We start from the raw sequence: 23,232 nt of genomic DNA on the forward strand, positions 1-23,232 counted from the left end.
GGGCCTGGATTCAAACACTGCCTCTGCCAGGCACTTGTGTCAAAGCTTCTTATCTGAATCCATTCAGTTATCCCCCCCACCACCAATTTTACAACCGAAGAAGCCAGGAAGGGAAAGGCCATGTGACTTCTCCACTGTCCCAGAGCTGTGGCATGTAACTACGGCTTGAACCCAGGAGTTCTGAGTCAAGTCTGTGCTCCAAACTAGTTCTCATAAAGGGCGCTGGGATGATGAAATAAGCCGAAACCCCAATGCTGAGAGACCCTCAGTGGATATCAGTCCCCTGACTCACACAGGGGCCAAGACAGTTACGTTAGTACAAGCCTGGCAGCCGGCTCTCCTCCCAGCCTGTTGCCCCCACGCAAGGCCCAGCGACCACCAACACAGGCCCTGATACCCACGTACCATCTAACTTGGATTAAAATTATTCTAACTACATTAAAGGGCTACCTGCTGATATTTAGAGACAAAAATAACACCAGCCTAATTCAGTAAACACTCAAGAAGCCTCAATGCTGAGGTCCATTGAGAATAGACGCCCAAGTCAGAAAAAGAAAACGGTCACATTCTTTATCTTTGATTCATTTTAGAAAGTCCAGCAAGCTTGCCCTCCCGGCTTACAGGATTGAGTGTCTGGAATCAGTGGAGTGTCTTTAGCCGTTGGGGTTAGCAATCCCCAAAGGAGTTCACCCAGGGATGATGCTGGCAGATTCCCTTGAGAATAACTTCAACCTTTGTCAGAGAGCTAAGAGTGGCAAGTACACCTCCAGTGTGCACCTCACTGCAGCTCCGTCAGTGGGGCACCAACATTCAACTCAATACGGTCATGAGGCCTTCAGCTCGGAGGCTCCTTGGTCAGTGTGCTCCCCAGGGGTCCCAGTATCTCAGGCCCGTCTTTCTCTTCCTTTTCATTTTCAGGTTTACTTGGTAAGCAGTTAAGAAAAAAATCTAGCACCTCTCCACATTCTGGGAGACATTAGAAGACACTGGCACGGAAAGGATCTTCTTCCAGCCAGTGGCTTCAAAGCGCACCTGATCCTTAACCTCAGTGGCTTCTAAGAATCGAATGCGGGAAAGTAAACCTGGTTCTGAACCGGTCTGGTGACTCAGAAGTGTCAGAGGAAGATCACCCCAAGACTCTATAGAACTCACATTCCCAACCCCCGGAACCTGGACTCCAAGGAACACTCTGGCCAGCCTTGGCCAGTCCTGAGAACCGCACATCCGAACCCCCTCAGCAATTCGGTGAGACCTGCTGGTGCCTGCCTAAGGCCAGCTGGGCAGAGATGCTCCCGAGGCGCCCCTCGGCCGGGACAGTCTGAAGAGGCGTGGCACGCACGTCCCCCTTACCTGAGGTCTCAGCCCCCGGTGTGCCCGGGCTGCGGCGTAATCCGAGACTGAAAAACACCCAAGACTCATTTTCTCATGAGCTGGGCCAGCAGAGACGGCACGCGTCCCAGAGGAGGCTTGTACCCACGTGTGCCGTTTATTTTTACTGAAGCCAGTGAGAGAGCATCTTGGTGCTGCCACGGTCTTCAAAGTTTTACAAACCACAGAAAAAACACTGAGTCATATTATTACTTTATTTTCTTTTTTTAAAATGTAGCATTAAAGTCATCCAACATATAGATATTCCTATGGCTCCTTACATATTTTACTCTATCTAAAGTTAGGTATTTTAGCTATGAGATGAAGAAAATCATCTCGTTAAAATGGCAACATTTCTGGAAAACGGGTTTCATGTTTATGGGATGGGAAATCGACTTCTCATCTACCCCCCCCAAAACCTCCAGTCCAGAGAGCTACAGAAAGACAGCTCACAACCATGGCTAACACGTGGTGCCCATGCAGAGAGGGCCCCAAAACAACAAGCGATGTTGTTAAACTTCTGAAACAAGCGACGTCTTCATCGCACAGAGTAAGGACACTGAAGAGAGGCGTCGCTTTCCTTTCAGCCCCTTTCCTGTTTCGCCTCCACCCGGGTTACTGCGTACCAAGCGCTATGAACTGATTTCGAGTCCCTGAAGTGCATGCAACTTAGAACCCCTCGTGCACATGGTCAGTGCCCAGTCTCCGAGACCGCCCCTTACTGAGACGCGGCCGTCGCCGAGGGCCCCGCCGTGTCTGTCGTGCTGCCGGGGTTTGGGGCGGCCGCTGCTTTGGCTTCTGGCTGCTGGGGTTCAGTTTGGGGATCTTCTCCGTTTCCGGCACCTTTCTTACTGTCTTCTATCGCCATGGCTCCCATGATTTCCTGCAGCGGCTGATCGCTTTCAAGGGAGCTGGGTTGGAGTTCATATACCTGGACTTGACCTGGGACATCTATTGCTTTCTGTTCAAGTTTTTCTAGGATGGTCTGAACCTTCCGGACGCCATCTCTCCTGGCCTGACGGACATCAGCTCGTCCTTCAGGGTCCACCGAATCCAGGGCCAGCAGCTCTTTGGTCAGATACTCTTCTATCATCAGGTACTTTTTGTCTGTCTTCTTACCTTCGAAGCTGTCCACAGCTTGTTCCAGCCCCTGCACCTTCTCCAGGATGGCTTCCACTTTCAGCACACCTGGGTGTTTCGGGGGTGCCTCTGCTTCTCCTGGTTTTGCGGGTGTAGCTTCTGCTGGGGCAGGGCTGGGGGCTGCCCTCACTTCTGTAGCCACATTCTTAGGGGCCAAGGGGGCAGCAGAAGGGGCAGGGCTGGGAGAGGGGCTGGGGGCCGGAGCAGAGGGAACCTTCACTTCCACCTTCTCAGAGGGCGGTGGGGGCTTCTGGGAAGCAGGTTGCGAATCCACCTCCTTTCGGATCACTTGAATTGGGATGTGTCCGGGAGGCAGATCCGGTCCAGCTGGGCCTGGTTTGCTTTCAGGATGGGGACCAAGCGAAGATTCCCGATGGGTCATGGGCTGCTGAGGAGAGGCAAGGACACAAAGGTATTTTTAGTAACTGGCTGGGAGTCACGGGGTGTTGTTCAGCGCTAGTACAATACTGATTAGAAGGAAAACTGAGAGACAGAAGAATGGCTTTTTAAAAAGAAGTCTAACAGTACAGAGATTTTCAAAGTCAGTCACAGCTGCTACAAAATTAAAATGTATTAATCGTGTGTGTCACCAAACCATGTGTCATGCTTCTGCCATCACACTGGTCTATCGGTCTGTCACCAACACCTCTCCCTGGATTCTTACGGCAATAAAAAGAAAACCAAAATAATTTTCAAAAATGAAACTACTCCTAACTCAAGCTGATTGCTGAGCTAGTTTAGCTCCAAGCAAAGTCCTGAGTGACTCAGACTCTCTGGTGATGCAGCTGTGGGGGATAACTGCCACCTGTCCCCTTCCTTACCCCGCGTGGACCGTCTCTCTGTTCAGGGTGTGATCTTCCCATCTCCAGATTCAGAAAAGAATACATTTGTTTTTAAAACCTATGACAGTCCAGTGGTTTTTGCCCAGACCGATATATTTTTCAAGGATAAGTAAGATGCCCAAAATAGTAAACCTTGCACGAATCCTGCTGGCACATCTGTGCGGGAGCTAGCACTAGGCTGCGTATCTCTGCACTGACTTCTGGCTGCACAGACTGAGCTGCTCTTTAATTCAATGTGACTGTAAGTCAGAGCCATAGATTTTTTAAAGTGATCTATGCTTAAAACCAAAATATCTTGGCTCTTCCACATTTAGGTGAATATCTAAAGCCCCTAAAAAATCTCACACACCCCAATTTCATCAACGGGGAAATAAGAATTGGACGATAGCATTTCTAAAGTATTCCCGATCTAAAATATCAAATTCCACTGTAATGTTCAGTTAGCTCAAATCCTTGCAAGCCTCCAAAAAAGGCGCTTTGAACAAGCTTTAAAGGGAGGCCGTCCACAAACGAGGTTTAAGGGAAGGGGAAAGAGGGTTAAATACTGTTTCACTGTTGATGGGAAACGTCTGGGAAAGACAGGAGGCGGAAAGGCTCCAGCTCTGCAAATGGGCCCCTCTTTCCAGGGATTCCTGAGCCCGAGTGAGGACCCGGTGGACACTTCGCTGTCTGAAGGCCAGCAACCTCCTTTCCCACCAGATCTCCTCTGCCAGCCCGGACGTCCTCCGCTTTGGCCCTTACCACTCACGACCAGCCCCACGCCCCTCTTTGGGTTTTAGAACAATGGCTAGGTAAGAAGTGATTTTAGAGACACCTCAGAAGGGGCAGCTTTCTGGCTATGCTCTTTAATGCCAAGGTCACGAGAGCAAAGAAGGGCTGCCGAGGAACCGTGTTAGACTGCAGCGGACCAGAGAGAAACGAGGCCTCAGTGCGGCGTTCGTGACCCTAGATCAGATCCCGGGACAGGGGACACGGCTGTAAAGGAAATTTGAAAATGGACTGTCTATATTAGATAACAATGTTGTAAGGATGTTCAATTTCCTGAATCTGGTTAAGCCTGCTGTGGTTATGAATGAGAAGGTCTTTCACTCGGGAAAATAGTTACTGCAGACGTCAGGGGGAAGGGACACGATATCTGCCCCTCAGTCCCAAACGACTGAAACACACAGGTAACACACACGGGGAGAAGTGACAGCAGAGCAAGCAGAGCAGAATGTTAGCAGTGACTACGGGTGACGGCTGTGATGGACTTTTTGCATGATTCTTAAAACTCCTCTGTTAAGGTCGAAATTAATTTACAAACAACAAAGCTTAGAAATAAATAAATACGAGGAGGGCGCTCTGTTGCAGGGCTCTGGACAGTGTCACGGCTGCAGTAAAGACACCCTGCAGCTGTTTACACGGGGCCACGTCCTTCTAAGGACTGTGGCAGAGAATTCTTCCAGCTGCGCAAGCCGCAGCCAGAGAGGGGACGGACCTAGGGCCACAGGCTGCTCTGCGGCCGGGTTATGAGCTGCTGAAGCTCCGTGATCTCTGCCCCCAGGAAGCCATGCCCCCGCCCCCGACTAAGGAGGAGCAGGCCCAGGCCCGGGACTCCCACCAGACCGGAGTGTCCTCCCGTCCACTGACCCGGCTCATCAGCCAGGCCGCGTGGTCCTCCACTGCGGAGGAGGAGAAAGGCGTAAGGTCCGGTCCCTGTTGTCAAGCTCAGGGCCGAGCGGAAGAGATAAAATGAACATTTACGAGACGCACAGAGTCATCGCAGGCTGAACTGTAAGGGACTCAGAGGCGCCGTGAGAAAGGCGGGTGGGCTTCCCGGGGGCCGGACTGGTTTGTCCCCCGCAGGACAGGGAGAACTGGACTGTGAAGGCATCGGAGGCGGCGGGCTCAGCGTGAGCAAAGGCAGGGAGGCAGGCGTGACAGGACGGGCTTCCGGCGTGGGGAAGGGGTGTCAGGGAGGAAGGTGCCAGGGGCCTGTGAGCCGGGAGGCGAGGCCGCGGCCGGGGCGTGCAGGGGGCGTGAACGGCCCCCCGAGGCGGGTGCGGAGACGCCTGGGGCCCCGGGTGTGCGGGCGACGCTGCACCCTGCCCGGCTGTTTCCCACCGCGGTGGCTGGGGCCGGGCCCTAACGCGGCCGCCCTGAAAAGTGAGCACACGCTGGGGGAAGTCCTGGGCGCTTACAGCCGGCCCTAGGCCTGCGCTTCTGCTCACGACCAGCCACTTCCAGGAAATCCTTTCCTCCAGTTACACGTGTCATATTCTAGGGGGGGCTGACGGGGGACCCGGAGCACCTGCACAGAGCTGCTTGCTCCCGAAGAGATGCTGCCACAGTCGGACCGGCGACACCAACTCTCATACCTGAGGCCGGTCAACCACGGTGTGCACGCGCTGGGGCGACGGGGAGGGCACTGGTGTGCTGCTTCTGCCCGGAGAGCTCTCCCGGCTGGACGCGCCCCGGACAGGGGACAGGAACGGGGATCCTGCCCGCAGGGGCCGGGGCTCCCAGTCATCACCCTGGATCTTGTGGAACACGGGCTGGTGGGTCTGGTACTCCCCCTGCTGGGCCGGGTAGTGGGTCTTCTGGGCTTGGTGGAAGGAGGGCTGGGCTGCCGGCCGGGTCACGTTCTGCTCGTGTATCACGGGAATGGGGATGTAGCCCCGGGGCAGCTGGTGACTGCCCAGGCTGCTCCTGCCGGAGGAGGAGGGCAGGCTGGCCGAGGAGGACGAGGATGAGCAGTCCGAGGCAGCCGGAGACTGGGATCGCTGCAAGACACCACGGGTAGCAGTGAGGCCGCAGGAAGGACCCTCTGCCTGGCACTCCACCCCGTCTCCATGATGCGCCCAATCAGGGCAGCAGGTTTAACAGGACCTCCCATCTGTAAGCCTTTCTGTTGTCCAACTACAGTGTTAGGACTGGGAGCTCTGCAGGCAAGAGGCCTGGGCTCACATTCTCACCAACTCAGCAGCTTCCCGAGCTTGTCTGCGTTACAAGTCAGGGTACCCTCTGCCTCGGCGGGCGGCCCTGCAGTTGGAATAACCTGTATGCGCCTCAGCGCAAGTGCCACAGACAAGAAGTGCTCAACATCCTGTATCTTCCCTTCCTTCTTCCTTCCCCCTTTCCCTGCTAGTTCACAGTCCTCAGCTGGGCACAGGGAGCTGCTCCTGTGTGGCCCGAGGAAGGCCAGGCCCTTTCTCCAGCTGGCTTCCAAGGGTCCCGCTAGCTCAAATGTGTTAAGATTTTTCTGACTGATGTGTCATATTTGATTTTTACAACAAAAACATTATAAGTATAAGTACTGCTTCTATAAAAAGTGCTAAGAGCCTCCCACGGTTCCGCCTTGTGACTTTCTGCCCCAAGCGGACAGTGAAGCCGGGCATCTGAACGTAACAGGGGGGCATCCCAGGCCCGGGCACAGGCAGCGAGTGGGAACTTCTGCTCCGGACGGTGCCGGTGGACACAGCAGGCCGGTCTGCAGACAGGAGAACCAAGAGGGCCTTCCGCTCAGGAACCCTATGGGCATCCGCTGGCCCTCCAATCCCAGCTAAGAGCCGGGTTAAGAACTATTCTTTCGACATTTGTACACTGAAGTACTGGCACTGGGCTGAAAACCCTGTAATGAAACATCGGCCTCCTGATGCCTCTTTCCGAGCTCCAGGACCCTGCGAGGGCAGCTGAGCTGTCTTGCTTTTACATCAGTACCGCTCCAAGCAGCTAACACTTATCCGGGAGCACAGAACTTAGCAAACTAACGCAGAGCGTTGCTGTATTTCTGAACCAGAAAGCCTGGTGGGAGTAAGGAGCATCCGATTAGGAGCCAGAAGGCCAGGCTGTCATCCCAGCAGTGACACGTCCCCTTCGTGCATTGGGACCAAGCTCTTCGTCCTCCGATGCTGCAATCCCTTAACTCCAAAAAAAAAAAAAAAAAAAAAAAAAAAAAAAGAAAGAAACCCATGATCCCCGCCCGCCTGAAAAACACACCTGTGAAAGCCTGGCAGACACTGTGGGCCGTCACTCTGTCTTTGCCGGGTGACCCCCGATGCCCTGAATTTTACCAGGGGCCAGGCCTCTCCTTACCTCAGGCTTGTGGGAGGCTGGGGGCGGGGCTGCCACCGCAGCGACCGCCGGCCCACTCTGCTTGTCCGGCTGGGTGGCTTCCGCCACGCCCTGCAGAGGCGACTGGGACCTCTGGGCTGCCTCCGTGCGGAACCGCGGCGGCCCGGGCTGAGCGGAGGCGAAGAGCAGGTGCGGCTGCCGGCTCTCGCTGCCCTCGTGGACGACGGGAATGGGAATGTAGCCTGGTCGGAGCTGGGGGTACACGGTGGGGCCTTCCCTTGCGGACAGAGGCCTGGGGCCTTCCCGGGAAGGGCCATTTGCAGAGGAAGGAGTTTCCTAAAACAAAAAGAGAAACACAGAAGGGTTAGACACGGGGAAGGAAACACCTCCGGAGAGGAAAAAGCATGGTGCTGAGTGTCGCCACCTTCCCAAGGGGTACAGGACCGCACCCCCCGCCCAGCGTCAGCCAGCGCGGCGGAACGGAGAGGACACCGCTGCGCCCACTTTGGCCACAGGCTGCTATCTGGCCAGCAATTTAACGAGAGGTTACCAAGGGAAACCAGAAGAGCCAAGGTATCTGCTGAGCAGAGAGGGCTCCACCTCCCACCCCGGCAGGACGGGTTTCTTTTCTGGGTGACAACCAGGCCGCATGGTATGTGGGAGAGCCACTGCCCATCTCCCAGACCTTCAGGAACCCAGATCGGGAGATGGGAGGAGTGAATTCCAACTCGCGAAATTACGGCCAACTTCTCTGCCTCCTCAAAGGTCCTCCTGTTGCCCAATGACCCAGAGGCATGCTCGCCCCAATCTCTACAGAGAAGAGGCAGCAGGGAGAGGCTGCCTCCTCTGGAATATTTTCCGAACTGGCTGCAATAAAGGGAGATAATGACGGAACACAGCAGCAGCGCAGGATGAGACCCAAACCCAGGACTGAACGTGCTGCGTTTCCGATGCCCACAGAGCCCGCTTGGCGAGGGGCCGCTGGGATCCCTCCATGTCCCCTCTTGAAGTTCTCCCTTCAGCAGCCTGGCTATTTTGGGACCCTTGAGAAGGCCAAGTTCCAGATGTACCACAGAGAGAGATCTTGTTTCAGATGACAGGGCTGGCCAGTCGCTCGCTGGGCAATGTCATTTCTCACCAAACACAGGCTGGGCAGCAGAAGCCAGGGAGCCCCAGGCTTTTGGAGCAGGAGACGGGCCTTTCACACAGGAGGGGGCTGTGGATTTGTGTCCCTTACACCCCTCTGGGGGATCAACTCTTAAGGAACGTGGTCTCTACTTAAGGAGGCATCTCTGAACTGTGAACAGACACCAAGAGCCAAGGCTCCAGGAGCTTGCGGGGCATGTAACTCATTCCCACTGACAAACCCGGTGGCCACTCAGGGAAGCTGAGGGCTGACTGTACGCTATTTTGGGTGGCGGACCACTAGAATTTTGCCACGCTTGTACATCTGTGTGCACCAGGTGGCTGACCCTGGCATTTAGCCCTTTCAACCCCACCGCCCGCTTCCCTCCTCGGAGCCCCCGCCCAGAGGGCCTCCAGCACGCGGGAGGGCCAAGGGTGTCGCTGCGTCCTTGGGGACACCGGCTCACAGGCGCGCTCAGATTAGAACACCCACGTGCCCAGGCCCGTCGCATTCGTTTAGGCTGCTCAACTGTCAGGTCACCCAAGAGCAGGGAGCAGGTCCAGGCCTCACATCCAAACCCGAGTTCCTGCTGGGAGACGGGCACCGGAAGGGAGCTCGCCCCCAACACGCCGCCGGGGCGTTTTATCCACGCACCGGGCACCCTTCCTCCAGGCTCAGACCAGGGCCTGGACAAGTCCTGGGAGGTCTCTGTGGGCTGCCCAGGGGCACGCTGTCCCCAGGCCACCGCAGAAGCCTCGCGCCATCTGAACACTCCACGGAGCTGAACCGTGAGCCGGCTCTCAGCCACTGACCGTCCGCCTCCCGGTGGACGTCCTGCTACTGAGATGCTGGGCACGACGGGGTGACCAAACCAGCCGGCACGATCCCTGCCAACTAGGGGCTCCCACAGGACAGCTCACGGCTGCGTCCAACAAATGGGAAGCGGAACCGCCTGGGAAGTGCGGGCGGCCCTGAAGGTGGGGAAACACGCAGGCTTTCCCAGCCAGGACAGGGCTCTTAGATAGGCTGCAGGTGCATCCTGACCTCCGTTGGGAACAATTCGGGGGTAATTCTCTTTACCTCCATGAGCTAAGCGCATGCCCCTCATCCAGAAAATGGAGCCAGCAGTAGCCCCGCCGTCACAGGACTGCTGTGAGCTTTTATGAGCGCAGTAAAGAGGGATGCCCAGGAGGCCGAAACACACGTGAGTTTCCTCCCTGAATGAGCACGTGATCATGCTACTCAGACCCCAAAGTGCGGAAGGGATTGAAACTGAAGGACCAAGTTACTCAATGGTGACTGGAGTCAGAATAGTGGCTGCCCCAGAGGAAACTGTAAGGACGGGGAAGGGTCTTACAAGAACCTTTTGATGACCCTGGCTGCTGTGGCTCAGTGGATTGAGCGCCGGCCTGCGAGCCAAGTGTCGCCGGTTTGATTCCCAGTCAGGACACATGACTAGGTTGCACGTCAGGTCCCCAGTTGGGGGTGCACAAGAGGCAACCACACAGTGATGTTTCTCTCCCTCTCTTTCCTTTCCCATCTCTCTAAAAAGAAACAAACAAATTATTAAAAAAATAAAATAAAATAAAGAACCTTCTGAGGGACTAGAAACGGACTCTATGTTTTCCTGGGCAGGGGCAGATGGGCGCACACCGAGGTACAGATCCCCCCAACCAGGAACTCCTCTGGAACCCCCGCCTTGCTTGTGCCCTGCCACAGCCCACCACGCCGTCGGTGTTCACAGACGAGGGCCACCCGCCGACCAACCCCACGCAGCCAGCCGTTCACTGCGCCTCCAGCTCAGCCCCTTCCAGGGCCTGGAAACCCGAGACGGGGCTGGATCCTGAAGGCACCGGCGCCGGCCTGCCAGGGGTGTGCGTTTTGTGCGTCTCACTGAACGTACTTTGTACTCGGTGCTGCAGAAAAGGGAAGGAAGAGGGAGAAGGGGTCGGGGGTGGGGGAGAAACTCGGCAGAGACTTCGTCGGGAGCCAACATTCGGCCCGGGGTCCCTGCAGGAGAGCCTGTGGTCACTGCAGGCAGGAGCGAGGTGAAGGCGGGTGAGTGCTGAGCTGAAGAAGGCTGGGGGCCCCGAGGGCTGAGCTGCAAGTGAGGCCCCGGGCCCACTCTCCTGAGAGGTGCTGACAAGACACCTCCCCGAGGCGGGAAGAGTCGAAAAGAGAAACCGGACACGTGCGGAAACAAGAGAACTCAGGGATGAGCGTGAGGAAGTGAGGGCAAAGCCGGGGACAAGAGCACGACAGGCGGGGTGGCCCAGGAGGAAGGGGGCGGGCAGGGGCTCGTGCTGGTGCGCCTCCTGCAGTCCCGGGGCCGCCAGTCCCAAGGGCAGCGGCAGCCCTGGCACACGGGCGGGGGTCTCTTTAGAAAAACGCTGCTTTAGGCACGCTAAGAAACCACATCAGTTTTACAGAACAGACAACTCAACACCTCTCCGTGGATGAGTAATTTAAACCAAAAATGAAACTCGCACCTACAACAAGGTCTATACCAGAACGTGGATGCCGAACTTCTCGTGTTTCTACTCTCTCATTAGGGCCCGGTCAACGTTAGAAAAAGATATAATTTTTTTTAAATAAAAAAAGTTTTTACCATGGCTGGTGTGGCTCAGTGAATTAAGTGTTAGCCTGCGAACTAAAGGGTCACTGTTTCGATTCCCAGTCAGGGCACAGGCCTGGGCTGTGGGTCAGGTCCCCGGTTGGGGGCGTGTGAGAGGCAACCACATACTGATGTTTCTCTCCCTCTCTTCCCCTCTCTCTAAAAATAAATAAAATCTTCTAAAAAAAATAAATTAATTAAGTTTTAAAATATGACTAGAATTTGTCTCTTCAGTCCCGTAAGAATGGTTCTCAAGCTCAAGCACAAGTCCAGAAGAAGTCTACGGGTCATAGGAGAAGTTTTCACAGAAGACTCACCATCTGCCCCATTCTGGTTTCAGTGGGGGCCTTATCTCCTTGGGGGGCCTTCTCTCTGATCACGTGACTGGAAGTGGGCACAATCGCGTGATGGAGACTGGGCACGATCCTGTGACAGGGACAGTGATGAAGCAGACAAGGGCTGACCCTGACATCATGACCTGCCCGTAGCTTCCTAAAGAGCAATGAGGACATCACAGGAATTACTGTCTCGTGCAGCTCAGCCCACTGCCCTTATCTTTGGCCAAAGACAAGAAGACACACGTACAAACCCAACTTGGAAATAGCCAGCTCCCTGGCTTCACCGCTTACCTCACTGCATTGGTTTATAAAACAAATCGGTTCATTCTCCTTCCTCGTTTGCACACACATTAAAATCCTCCGAGGCATGCCCTGAGGCAAACCGCCCCATCAGCCAGCCAGGATAAAAAGCAGAAAAAGTTACCCCCGAGGAGCCAGAATTTGCCCTACTGAGTCCAAGACGTTATTATGACAGAAGCCTGGGGTCAGGCAGGGAGCTTGGGTGAGCCCTCGGGTTTATACACGTCTTGTGTGCTTAGTAACAACATGCCTGAATGTCAGTACTTGTTTTTAATCACAATATGGGTGCTAGTGCACAGCTAGGAGACCCAGAGGAGACTGTACTCGGTCCAAATCCCGGCTCTGCGACGCAAGCAGCTCACATCCCCTCGCTGGACCTTACTTTCCTCGGCTGTGGAATGAAAGAGAGGCCCCGGTGTCCTGTAAAGCAGTGGTTCTCGGGCTCTAGGGGCTTCAGGAGCACCCAGAAAGTGCAAAAACAATGCAGATGCTAAGCCCGGTCCCAACAAAGTCTGATTCAACGGAAGTGTGGGACAGCCAGCCGGGACCCTACTGAGAACTGACCTCAGTGAAGTTTCAGCTCTGACACTCAATGGCCTCCCATCTCCAAGGTCCCTTCTAGCTCTAAGTGTCTACATGAAGCTCAGAAAACAAAGGAAAGTGTACCACTCCTAACTGCCGCAACTCTGGGTGCCCCTACCAACCAAAGGAAGAGGGGGAAGCTGCTGCCTCCCCTTCCCTGCCCGAGAAGGGCCCCTGCCTTAGAATCAGGGCAGGAATGGCTGTTCCTGAGTGCTTGCAAGGCATATGCCAACTGTGGTGCTGAGGTGTCTATATGCCCGGTCTTAGTTGCTTTGGGGACAGCCTCAACCCAGCCACCATCGGTTCCCTGCACAAAGAGCGACCGCTGAACCCTAAAAAGGGGCCTCACTATAAGCCCCCAACCTCAGCTCCAAGGTACACACACCATAGCTCCCACCAGTGTGGTCAGAACAAAGGTGACAGCAACCAGGGAACCCTGGGGGCTGCCCCGGAGTTGGCCGACAGCTCTGGAATCGGAAGGAGGACACAGATTCTAACAACTGGGTTTTTAGGCCAGAAGAGCCTCCACACCGTTCAGGTGCTGACTTTTATTAATGACACTCCAAAGCTTCTAAAAAGAAGAAAAGAGGGAGGGAAACAAGACTCCTGGAAATCCCCATGTATCTAGGACCAAGATCAAAATCAAGTGGCCTGGCTCACCTCTCTCCAGCAGGAAACAAAGCATAAGACACGCTTCCCTCTAAAGTACAGACAGAGCTGAGCTTCAGCATCCCACCGAAATGTTCCATGGGAGTGTTACGGACCAGAGAAATGAATTAAGTATTATTGCCCATTTGATATATAGTCATCTGCATGCCCACAGCCAAACTCAAAGTTCCTTCAGTTCCTGCTGGATGGTGATAAGTCTCTCCTGTGGCTCAGCCCTGTTTGGGGCACATGACAGGCAAATTGGGAATAAAAAGCCAAGGCCACATCTACCGAAGTCCACTCACCGCGCTCCTGCTAAGACGAGAGTCTGCGCTGACCACAGACTCTGTAAGAAGACCAGTCACAGCTGACTGCAGGGTTTAGCTAATATGTATGATTGAAATCCATGCATTTTGTCCTAGGGTTAGAGATGGATGTCCCTGTGTGTTTCAACTGGGGGAAACTTTTCGAACATGCAACAGTGCTTCCCGTCACAACTGTGTCCAACACGCAGGACAAACCAGTGTGAGCCCAGATGTTCAAGCGGTCACCCCGGGCCCTAATCCGTCCCTGCAGCTCACCCGCTGTGTGCCCTCAGACGGGACTCCTCGCTACCAAAGACTCAGTATCCCCAGCTGTAAAAATCCCCACACCTGCCAGGGACTTTTGCAAGATGGAAAGGAGAGAAGGCCCAGGGAGGTCTCTGTAAACTCGGAGCTGGGCCAAGCCCTACACAATCTCGTTCCCCGTTCCACAGTTACTGATGGGCCCAGTTGGCCTTGGCCTATTGTTTGCAGAGCCTAATTCCCAGGTGGTCTCATCAAGCTGGTAATGAGCCTGCTAAGGGTTTGGAGCACCTACATGAGTCGTAAGAGCGCTGATGAGCAAGGAAGCCATCTTCTCTGTTGAGAACCAGATCTAAAGTTTCACACCCCGGAAGTAAACAAGACCACAAACAGCTCTCGGGGCAGGAGCCCTAAACTCCCCTCCAGCCCGCTGCTCTGAACGTGTCTGCCCTCCCGACAAACTCACCGCTGAGAATCCACACCCCACGTGCAGGGACTGTGGTCCCTTGCACACATGCCCAAGGCCCACCCAAGCCAGGCTAGGGCACAGGAGGATCTGCCTGGGAGCAGAACATCGGCTGATGTCCTCCCCCCAAATCCTCGGTGCATCTCCCACCAGGGGAGTGATTTCCAGGCCAGGCCCCAGCACCTACAGCTGCGTTTTCCCCTGCTGGAGGGAGTGCTTGGGGCTCAGAGTCAGCACCTCCCCCACCCCCCACCCCCCACCCCCGGAGTCCTCCTCCAGGATTCCATGTAGATGTGGCCCAAGGTCACATGGGAAGTTACTGCGGAACTAGGCCAAGAACTCCAGTCAGGAAACTACCAGCTCCTAACTCATGGCTACAGGGAAATCAAAAACTACTGACCTGCTCTCTTCAGAAAACAAAGAAGAAAATAGGAGCACCTTCTTTAATCATCTAAAGCCCGAATCACAGATGGAAAAGTACCTGAAATTTCCACACCAGGAAGCACACTGTCTAAAGTTAGATCAAGCGACTTCCTCCTGGTACATTTTCACGGGTTTCTCAAGCACTTGTTATATACTAATCAGTCCACCGGCTCTTCCACCAGCTAGAAGCCAGTCACGCAAAGGTTCGGTGGCCTCAGGGTACAGGGCTTCCCTGGACACGCATTGTGTATAGAACACAGCTTCCCAAAAGAACAAATCTGTAATTCATCAACCACGGCTCAGAGAACCCCTCTGACTGCCAGTGGCGGCCTTGGAGGGAATTCCTGTGGGCGCTCTCCGCCTCACCCACAGCAGCTGCTCAAAGCATTCCTCCCTACCAGTCACACTCCCCGCAAAGGGCAGTGACAATGAGAAAGCCCCTCCTTCTCCTTCTGCACGGTGACATTTCTGCTTCTTAGGAGCTGGGTCCGGCACAGCTGTGCAGATGTCCGGTCCCCGGTTAATGTGACTCACTTTCCCCCAACACCGCCCGGGGACCCAGGTCCTGCCTGGCACTGTCCTTAGGTCTGTGCAGAGATGGGACTCAGGAATGAGTCTACAGGCTGACGGGGCTGGGACCCCTGTGCTGCATCCCCGAGGTACTGCCCAGCTATAACCTACCCTCTCACAAGGGGCACAAGAACATTCCAGAAAAGGTGCTGAGGATACCTGAGCACCAGTGGAAGGACAGTCAGTTAAAGTGACCCAAGGGGATAAGACAAGGCCTTGTGTCTGAGAAACGAGACTTCTGGTCTACCTGGGAACCGACAGACCCATGCCCAAGCAGAACATACTGCGCGCAGAAGCCCAGCGCCCACCCGTGACTCCCCTTACCTCTCAGTGGAAGCTGTGAGGCTTTCCACGGATGGCACCCGCCCAGCCGGCCAGGCCCTGACTCGTCACCTGCATGTGCCGCCCCCCCCCCGTGTGGCATGGGTGCTACTGGCTGCCCATTTTACAGAAGGGGAGACTGAGGCTCTAGGAGGGTGAGTGATTTATCTGAGATTTCCAGAACTTGACGCCAAGGCCAGGATGTGTCCCTTTTTCACTGTCCCTGCCACACCCGTCCCCTGTTTGTGGCTAACATCTTCAAATCCTTCACCATCCGGGGTAAAACGCGGCAGAAGAACTAACACTTCCTTTTGCCTGGCCGAGCTGGGCCGAGGCTCAGACCTGGAACATTCAGTCCGAGTGCGCTCTGGGCCAGGCAGCCGGCGTGGGTGCTGAGTCACTGCCCGGCGGAGGCGAGGCCGAGAGTGTGGCACTCGGCCCCTTTGTGAGTCACCACGGCTCTGCCCGGGCAGCGGAGCCGCTCTTGCTGACGACACTAGGATCAGTGGGAGGGAGCTGGGAGGTTCAAAACATGAAGGGGCCGCCTTCCCTTCTGCACATGCATGGCCTTCTGTTCACTCGGTGCCCAAGAAGCAGCTAAAGTAACGGGGAAAATGACCCTTCTGCTTAGGAACACTGAGGAAGTTGTTTTGAAATAGGAAACACCTGCTCTTCAGCAGGGCACGAAGGAATTCGCAGTGGAAAGTCTCGTCTCCATCACCCGGGCTGCAGTGCCGTGCGGGGGGCTCCTGGGCAGCTGAGCCGTTTACAGGCTCTGGACCCAGACAGGGAGCAGTCCGCAAGCCTGGACTTCTCTGAGCGGACAGGGAAGGAGCAGCCCGCTCTGCGGGGTGTGATCTTGCTGTCAGCCACAAGGGGAAATAAAAAAACCACCTCCTGCCACGGCGCCGAGAGGCTCTCTGTGCAGCTGTGGGCGAGCGAGTCTGGCTGGTGTCAGCGACCGGCCTGTCCGGCAGGTCTGCTCCAAGACATTGTGTCATCGGTGGGGACAAAAGACGACTTTCTCCAGACTGATGAGAAGGAATCTAGGGAATCAATACTAATGTCCGCCTTCCAGGGAGAAAAGGCCATTCAGAAATGACATGAAAAGGAACGGGCTCCTTGGGGACATCTGGGAGCCCAGGACAACACCGTGGCGTTGGGAGCCGACACAGGGCTTCCTGGGACACACACCGACTGCCCTTCTGGAAGGGCCTCTTCTCTCTAAGCAGTCCGCCCGCTCCGGAGCCCGGGCCTGTGTGCTATTCTTCTCCCCACGGGACCATTCGATTTTTACTGAGCTTGTACGCCTTGCCAGGCACCGAGGGGCAGAGAGCTGACACACGCGCAGACTCTGCCTCTGGGACTGTCAGCCCACAGGGACGTGACTGCAGGGCAAGCAGAAAGGGCAGCCTTTTGGAGGAAAGAGTCAAATTAATGTGGAGCCCAGAGCAGGGACAGCCTGACTCCTAACCCGAGAGATGGAGGCAATGCTTCGTGGGCAATGGCATTAAAGGGGGCCTCAGGGTCCCCTATGGCACTTACACCATGGCAGAGAGAGAGCAGGCATGCGGGACGCTTCGGTGGGACGCACGAGGAAGGACCTGGGCCACCTCCCAAGCTCAGACCCAGGGAGCCAACGCCCCTCAGCAGCTGCGCAGATACGCACTCGGGCTGTTTGTCGCTGGGGCCACGCCTGGCGAGCGTTGAGTGTGAAGGACGTGGGGAAGGCCCGCCAGGGGCAGATCTGCCCGTCACCCCTTGCTGGCCGCAGCCGGTGGGAGTCCATGTCTGGCCACAAGAGCCTTTCTGTTTTGCCACGGCTGACAGGCCTCAGGCCGGCCCCACGCCTCTCCACGTCTGTTGTCTCTTGGAGAAGGTGCACCTGAATGGTTTTATTTTAGAGCTGCTTTGAGGACTGAAGGAGGTAACGTTTGTAAAAGCACCCGCCAGTGTCTGGCACGTATATGTAAATATGTTGACAGACGAAAATGTATCGTTTCTTCCTAAAGCAGCTCCCTGGTTAAGCTTCTGCAAACTGCCTGGCTCCCTGAAAGGTGCCAAGCCGTCCCCCACCCAAATCTTCACAGTCGCATGGGAAGACTTAATAGCCCCAGGTATCTCTCACAGTTGCGCAACCCAAGGGAGGGCTGGAGATTAACTTCCACATCTGCCCAAGGAGGGGATGCGGAGCTGAGCTGCAGATGTCCAGCTGTGAGCCTGGGAGCCGAGGCAGAGGCGGGACCTGCGCTGCGGACTTAATTCAGGAGCACTGGAAAGCCGGGAGGGGCTGGAGAGAATTCCAGGCAGGTAGGCCAGAGGTTTCTGCGGGTTTCATCAGCACCAGAGGGTCCTCAGAGGGTCTGAACAAAGCAAGGCCGTTGTCTCCGGCCCCCAGTTTTCCTCTGTAAGGTGTGGTAAACATTTCAAAGCAATGCTAACCCAGCAAAAATGCAAAGGAGAACGGGCAGGTTGGGGCTGTGCGCGGTTTCCTATTTTTGATGATAAGCATCAGATCACTTTAAACCATCAATAGGGACATAATAAACATGCAGAGTGGTTTATATAAGGCAACTGTGTGTCATTCCAGAAAGGAGGACAGCGCTCGCCGAGCCCCGCGGGCGGGGCGAAGGAGGCCTCTGACTCGCAGCCAGCCCGGCAGCACCAAGCCGCTAAGCCTTCCCGACCCTGGCTAACGTCAACGGCCGCCGCCACAGTCGCCGTGCGCTGACACTAGCCTCGTAAAGGGCAAATCTGCTTGACGAAGCAGGGAGCAAGTGACGCTCAGTCCTTGCATTAGCCGAGCACACATTGTTCACCGGAGGGAAACAGGCAGGCTCGGACGAGTTGGACTTCAAAGGCGTGTAGCCGTGCTCTTTATCCATGGCAGCACCCCCCCGCCCCCAACAAATCCCTGTTCAATAAATTGCAAAGGAAGTTGCTCCCCGGTAAATGCAACGTGCAGGAGAATGGCCACTCATTTCCTGGCTGCTCTGATCCTTCTAAGAAGCACAAGAGCTTGCAATCGATCTTCAATGAGCAAAATGATCTCATCTCCAAGAAAAACCAGGAGGCTCTTCTGAACCTGAAGGATCCATGGGTGTCTCTCCTTCAGTCGTAACTCAAAACATTTCCGATTTCCTCTGAAAGGATGTTTCTCTACTCTGTCAAATTATTAAGGCCAGCTTCTGCTGGGAGGGCGAGACAGGAAGGAAACACTGGCTCACTGTTTCCTGGGGTGCAGCAGGGTCCGGGGACCTCCCTGAGTCTGACCCTTCCCCACACCAGCCCCCACGTTCACACTCCCAGAAGCCAGGCACCGGGGAGTTTCACCAGAAGGAAAATGGAAGCTCGGACAAAGCCTCTGCAGGTCAGAGGGTCAGCAGGTGCCCCGTGAGGGATTCCAGGGCCTACACGCAGGCGGAGACATACTGAAATCTAAGTCCCAAACTGTCACCCTTCCTCTCCTCAAAGGAGATCATGGCCACTCACTCAATGACTCCCAAATGCCAACCTGGCAGATGCAACAATCATCAGGGAAGTTTTTTGGGGTTACAGATTTCCTGACCCTACCCTGAGCACTATGGATTCAACATGCGGCGGGGATGGCGGGGGCGGGTAGCCGGTAACCCAGCTGGCCGTCTGTGTTCTTAAAAGGCTTCCCCGGAGATTGCCAAGCTTGGAATCCACGCTGGTGAGCTAGGAAAACCCTGCTCCTGGAGAGAGGAAGGCCTCCCTCTGGTCCCAGGGGGGTTGGTGATGGAGCAATACAGTGACAGACTCCAAAGTGGCTGGCCTCTGTTTATTCAGTGAGGAGAACCCAGAGGAGTGGCGCAAGGGAACTGTGCATCTCCTGAGTCCAGAGCGAGGCCGCCCTGTCTGCCAGGGAAGGGGCCTGGGCTGGTATGAACTTGCCAGGAGATCAGTGGGAGGCCCACGTGTGCAGAAAATCAATATCCTGAAGACGACGAGTGGGAGGTTCACTTAAGAGTGGAGCTGGACAAAGCCCGACATCTTGGCCTCCAGCAGTCCCGCTTCTGCACCCAAGGGCAAGACGCTTGCTTTCACTTGCCCCCTCTGTAAAACTGGGGGAACTACCCCAGGGGGATGTGGGAGGAGCAGTTGTGAGAAGACTTGAGTGTAAGACCAAATGAAAGCCATTCCTTTGCCAACAAGGTTAAACTGTAAACATCTGGAGGTTATCTTCCCCCATAGGGGGCTTCCTCTGTTATTCCAGCTTAGTGAATAGCTCTTTATTGACTGACAGCGTCTCCTTTGAAGATAAGGATGCCTGGAGGGTCCTCTGGGGTCAGGTCCTCCAAAACAGTCCTTTAAGAAACTGGTTTCTGATATAACGTCCTACTGAAGGATTGTTTCATTGTACTTAGTCCAGAGTCGGATGTAATTCATGTCAGTGAAACTGAATTAGTCACTCAGATACTGTGTATATCAAAACACAGGTGTGAAAGCCATGAAGCCCAAAGAGCTAATGAACTGAACATTAATTCTGCCTCCTGTGTTGGTGCCGCTCTGACAAATCTCAAGTAATTCATTTGTTATCAAGAACTCTTTTCTCGACTGATCACAACCGGCCATCACCATCCAAGTAATCACAGCACAGAAAGCAGCCACCCAATCCTTGGTGTCTGGGAGGGCACAAAATGAATCAAGGATTCCAGCCCACACACGTCACAGTTTCATAAACATACAAGATGCTTCTACCTTCTTAACAGATACGACTGCCTCTTTTTAGGACTTTCTGGTGTGGTTCTCTCTTGGCTATTACAACTAGCTGAGTGACCTTTGGAAATACACAAACTCTGAGTTTCTTTCTCAGTATAATGAAGAGGCTCAGCAAAAAGATCTCTAATTGAGTTTTCAAGTGAACTTCTTCAGCGTCGGCTTTCTGACTTAGTAGTTCTTATTTTGTATTTGTTGAGAATAATAGTAATTCAGTCTATTTATTTCCACCTTTATAAAACTGCAACCTCACCCATCCACAGGATGGGCGCACAAAGATCTAAACTTGCCGGGTGAGTTTCATATTGAAAACAAAGTGCTGGCAGTCTGGGTCTTTTAACGCACTCCCAGTAGGTACGTTCAGACCTGACCTTTGCGCACAACGAAAGGTGCCCGCAGATTCTGACCGTCCCTGTCTCTATAGGAAGGAAGCCTCAAAATGATTCTGTGCTTTTTTTTTTTAAACCACACTAAAGATCCACATCCATACAGATTACAGTAACAGGGCGGTTTGAAATGAGCATTAGTTTCACCCATTAATGGGCTGAACAGACACACACACAAAGGTATAATTATGCCTCGTACTAATTACAACTGCTTGCACTAATTTTCAGAAATATACAATTAATTTCTTATAAATGTAAGCTGCTGAATGTTCAATGTCTCACCACTGGGCACCGGAGTTTTATCAATAGTTTAAAGAAAAAAGTTCATAAAATAAAGGTAGATAATATAAATCTTCTAAAATAATAACCATTAAAATTTTTTAAAAATTTTATTTTTAGAGAGAGGTGAAGGGAGGGAGAAAGAGAGGGAAACATCAATATGTGGTTGCCCCTTGTGCACCCCTAACTGGTTACCTGGCCCACAACCCAGGCATGTGTCCTGGCTGGGAATCAAACCAACGACTCTTTGATTTGCAGGCCGGCATTCAATCCACTGAGCCACAACAGCCAGGGCTAAAATAATAACCATTTTTAATTTTATGACTGTTTATGTTTCCAAAACAATTTACTTGTTCTTTACAGCCTTTTTAAAAAATTGATTTGAGAGAGAGAAAGAACAGTTATTTATTTATGCATTCATTAGTTGCTTTTTGCGTGTGCCCTGACCTGGGATGGAACCCTGCAACCTTGGTGTATGAGGAGGATGCTCTAACCAACTGAGCGACCCGGCCAGGGCCTATTTCCAGCTTTTATTTTCATTTTGCCAGGACAGCGTTAACAGCTACCTTTAAGTAGACTTCCTTTTGAAAAAGCTCCAATCTACGGGAAATTGCAGTAACCGTACAGTTATTTATAATCTTTAAAATTAGTGGACTCATTCCACATTTTTATTTGCAGATCTCATGTCCCTAAGGGTTAAGTATATATCCCGACATCTACGTAAAGGAAGCACGCTTCTCCTGTATCCACAAAAGGATTACTACTCAGTTATTTGCGTATTAAAAACAAATCCCAGACGTTTTAACACCATCACAAGGAAGGGAATGTATGCCATTTTAAAAATTTTCTCTCTCTCGCCAGTGTGAGGCAATGTCTTAAGGCAACAGCCAACTATAAGACGGTCTCACATCTTTGGTTCAGAAATTGCCTGGGAGAAGGGCATCTTGTTTTGAACAAGTCATGCTAGAATGGATTCCCACTGGAAACAGTTTCAAACAATACACTTTTAATTCCAAATATAAGGAAAGAAAAAAAAAGGAATGTATTTGCATCAGTCTCCCGAGTCACCCTGCCCGAGACAGGAGAGTCAAGTCAAGGTACCCCTGAACCAACAAGCAGAGGAACCGTGGGGGGGAAACTCCTGAGACCCCCGCCCAAGCTCGCCAGGGGCCCCCTGCCGCCGGCCACAGCGCGCTCCGCGGAGCGAAAGCCGGATCTGCCCCCGAGAAGCCGGGCTTCGACAAGGCCTGGCCCGGGCCTCGGGTGCTGACCAGGCCGGCGGCCCCTCGCGGAGCCGGGCCAGCTCCGGCCACCCGGCCCGGTGTATGGGACCTGGCGCCACCGCACGGGTCGCGCTTCCCGGCCGACCTCCAGAAACCCCCTGCGGCCCAGGGAGGCCAGCCATCCCCGGTGCCTCCCACTCGCCAAGGGCGGGTCCGGGGAGGGGTCTCGTAGGGGCGCAGCAGGCCGACCCCCCAGGAGCTGCCGCCGCCCGGAGGTCCGTGCGCCCCAGGTGGCCTTCACCGGCCTCCGGGGCTGGGGCGCGGGGTGCTGCAGACACCCGGCGCCTCGCGTCCCCGCAGCCCGGCCCAGTCCGGCCCAGTCCGGCGCCTCCCCCACCCCGCGCCCTGCCCCGCCGGTCGCCGTCGAGGTGGGGGGGGTGGCTCACCTTAGGGCCCTCGGAGGGCACGCGCGGGTCGTTCCACGTCGTGGTGCGGCTGTTGTGATCCACGAAGAAGGGCCAGCCGGTCTGCGGGTCGATCTTGATCTCCCAGCCGGGGGGCAGGGGGTCGCGGTCGCCGGCGCCGTTGCCGGACGCCCTCTGCACCATGGGCGAGTGGGTGGCAGCGCTCATGCTGGGTCGGAGTCGGCCCGGAGGGGAGGCCGGCGGGCTGCGGGGTCGCGGGGTGCCGGGTCACGGGGTGCGGGGCCTCAAGGCGCCGAGTCGCTCGCGGGCCGCGGCAGGACCAAGAGCCGAGCTCGCCGCCGACGTGTCCGGGAAGCCGGCGCCGGGGACCTTTATGAATTAAAGGAGGGGGTGACGTGGCCCGAGAGGGGTGGAAGCGTCTGGAAATAGCCTCGGCGCTGCCAGCGGGGAAAGGAGGAGATAAAGGGAGGCAGCAACTGGCCAGCTAGAAACTTCTGGTCCCATCCAGAGAAGTTGGCGGCGGCGCGCTTTGGAAGCGCAGCTCCGCCCTGAGTCATCGGCTATAATCGTGGCCCGGCGGGGCGGGGCCTCGGCCGGGCCGCCCCTCCCCCCTCGCGCGCCTGCCCCCGCCCCCCGCGGCTGCCGGGGGTGGGGGCGCACCCGCGGGGCCGGCCTGCAGTCGCGGGCGTCGTGTGTGCGCCCCAGGCCGGTTTCGGTGTGCAGACGCTTCCTCTTCCCGGAGCCGCGCGGGCATTCCCGGGACCGGAGTCCGTGCGCGGGCGGCCCGCCGCGGTTCCTTCGCGTAAAAACAAAGTCGTCAGC

The 23,232-nt window shown here is 55.0% G+C and overlaps 1 protein-coding gene across 2 annotated transcripts; it reads right to left on the reverse strand.

The window, feature by feature from the left end:
• Window positions 1-1,949: 1,949 nt before the first annotated feature.
• On the reverse strand, window positions 1,950-22,989 carry BAG3 (BAG cochaperone 3). 2 transcript variants are annotated; one of them, XM_090278776.1, is made up of 4 exons: window positions 22,432-22,989; window positions 7,425-7,739; window positions 5,708-6,112; window positions 1,950-2,896 (listed from the first exon to the last, which is right to left on the reverse strand). In XM_090278776.1, exons 1-4 carry the CDS (start codon window positions 22,615-22,617, stop codon window positions 2,087-2,089), a joined length of 1,716 nt encoding a protein of 571 aa, XP_090134902.1. In that variant the 5' UTR covers window positions 22,618-22,989; the 3' UTR covers window positions 1,950-2,086. The 2 variants fall into 2 exon arrangements, with proteins under 2 accessions (XP_090134902.1, XP_090134903.1); XM_090278777.1 differs by having other exon boundaries at window positions 1,950-2,893; window positions 22,432-22,752.
• Between the last annotated feature and the right edge of the window lie 243 nt (window positions 22,990-23,232).

The sequence above is a fragment of the Furipterus horrens genome, unplaced genomic scaffold, assembly GCF_987537825.1.
Source record: "Furipterus horrens unplaced genomic scaffold, mFurHor1.1.pri manual_scaffold_5, whole genome shotgun sequence".
Classification (NCBI taxonomy): Eukaryota; Metazoa; Chordata; class Mammalia; order Chiroptera; family Furipteridae; genus Furipterus; species Furipterus horrens.

Excerpts from the sequence above, each read along its gene's own strand:
- BAG3 (XM_090278776.1), bottom strand. The coding sequence starts at position 22,617 with ATGAGCGCTGCCACCCACTCGCCCATGGTGCAGAGGGCGTCCGGCAAC. Across the intron at positions 7,740-22,431 it reads TGCCCTCCGAGGGCCCTAAG|GAAACTCCTTCCTCTGCAAA; the intron begins GTGAGCCACCCC and ends TTTTTGTTTTAG. Across the intron at positions 2,897-5,707 it reads CCGTGGTTGACCGGCCTCAG|CAGCCCATGACCCATCGGGA; the intron begins GTATGAGAGTTG and ends GCCTCTCCTCAG.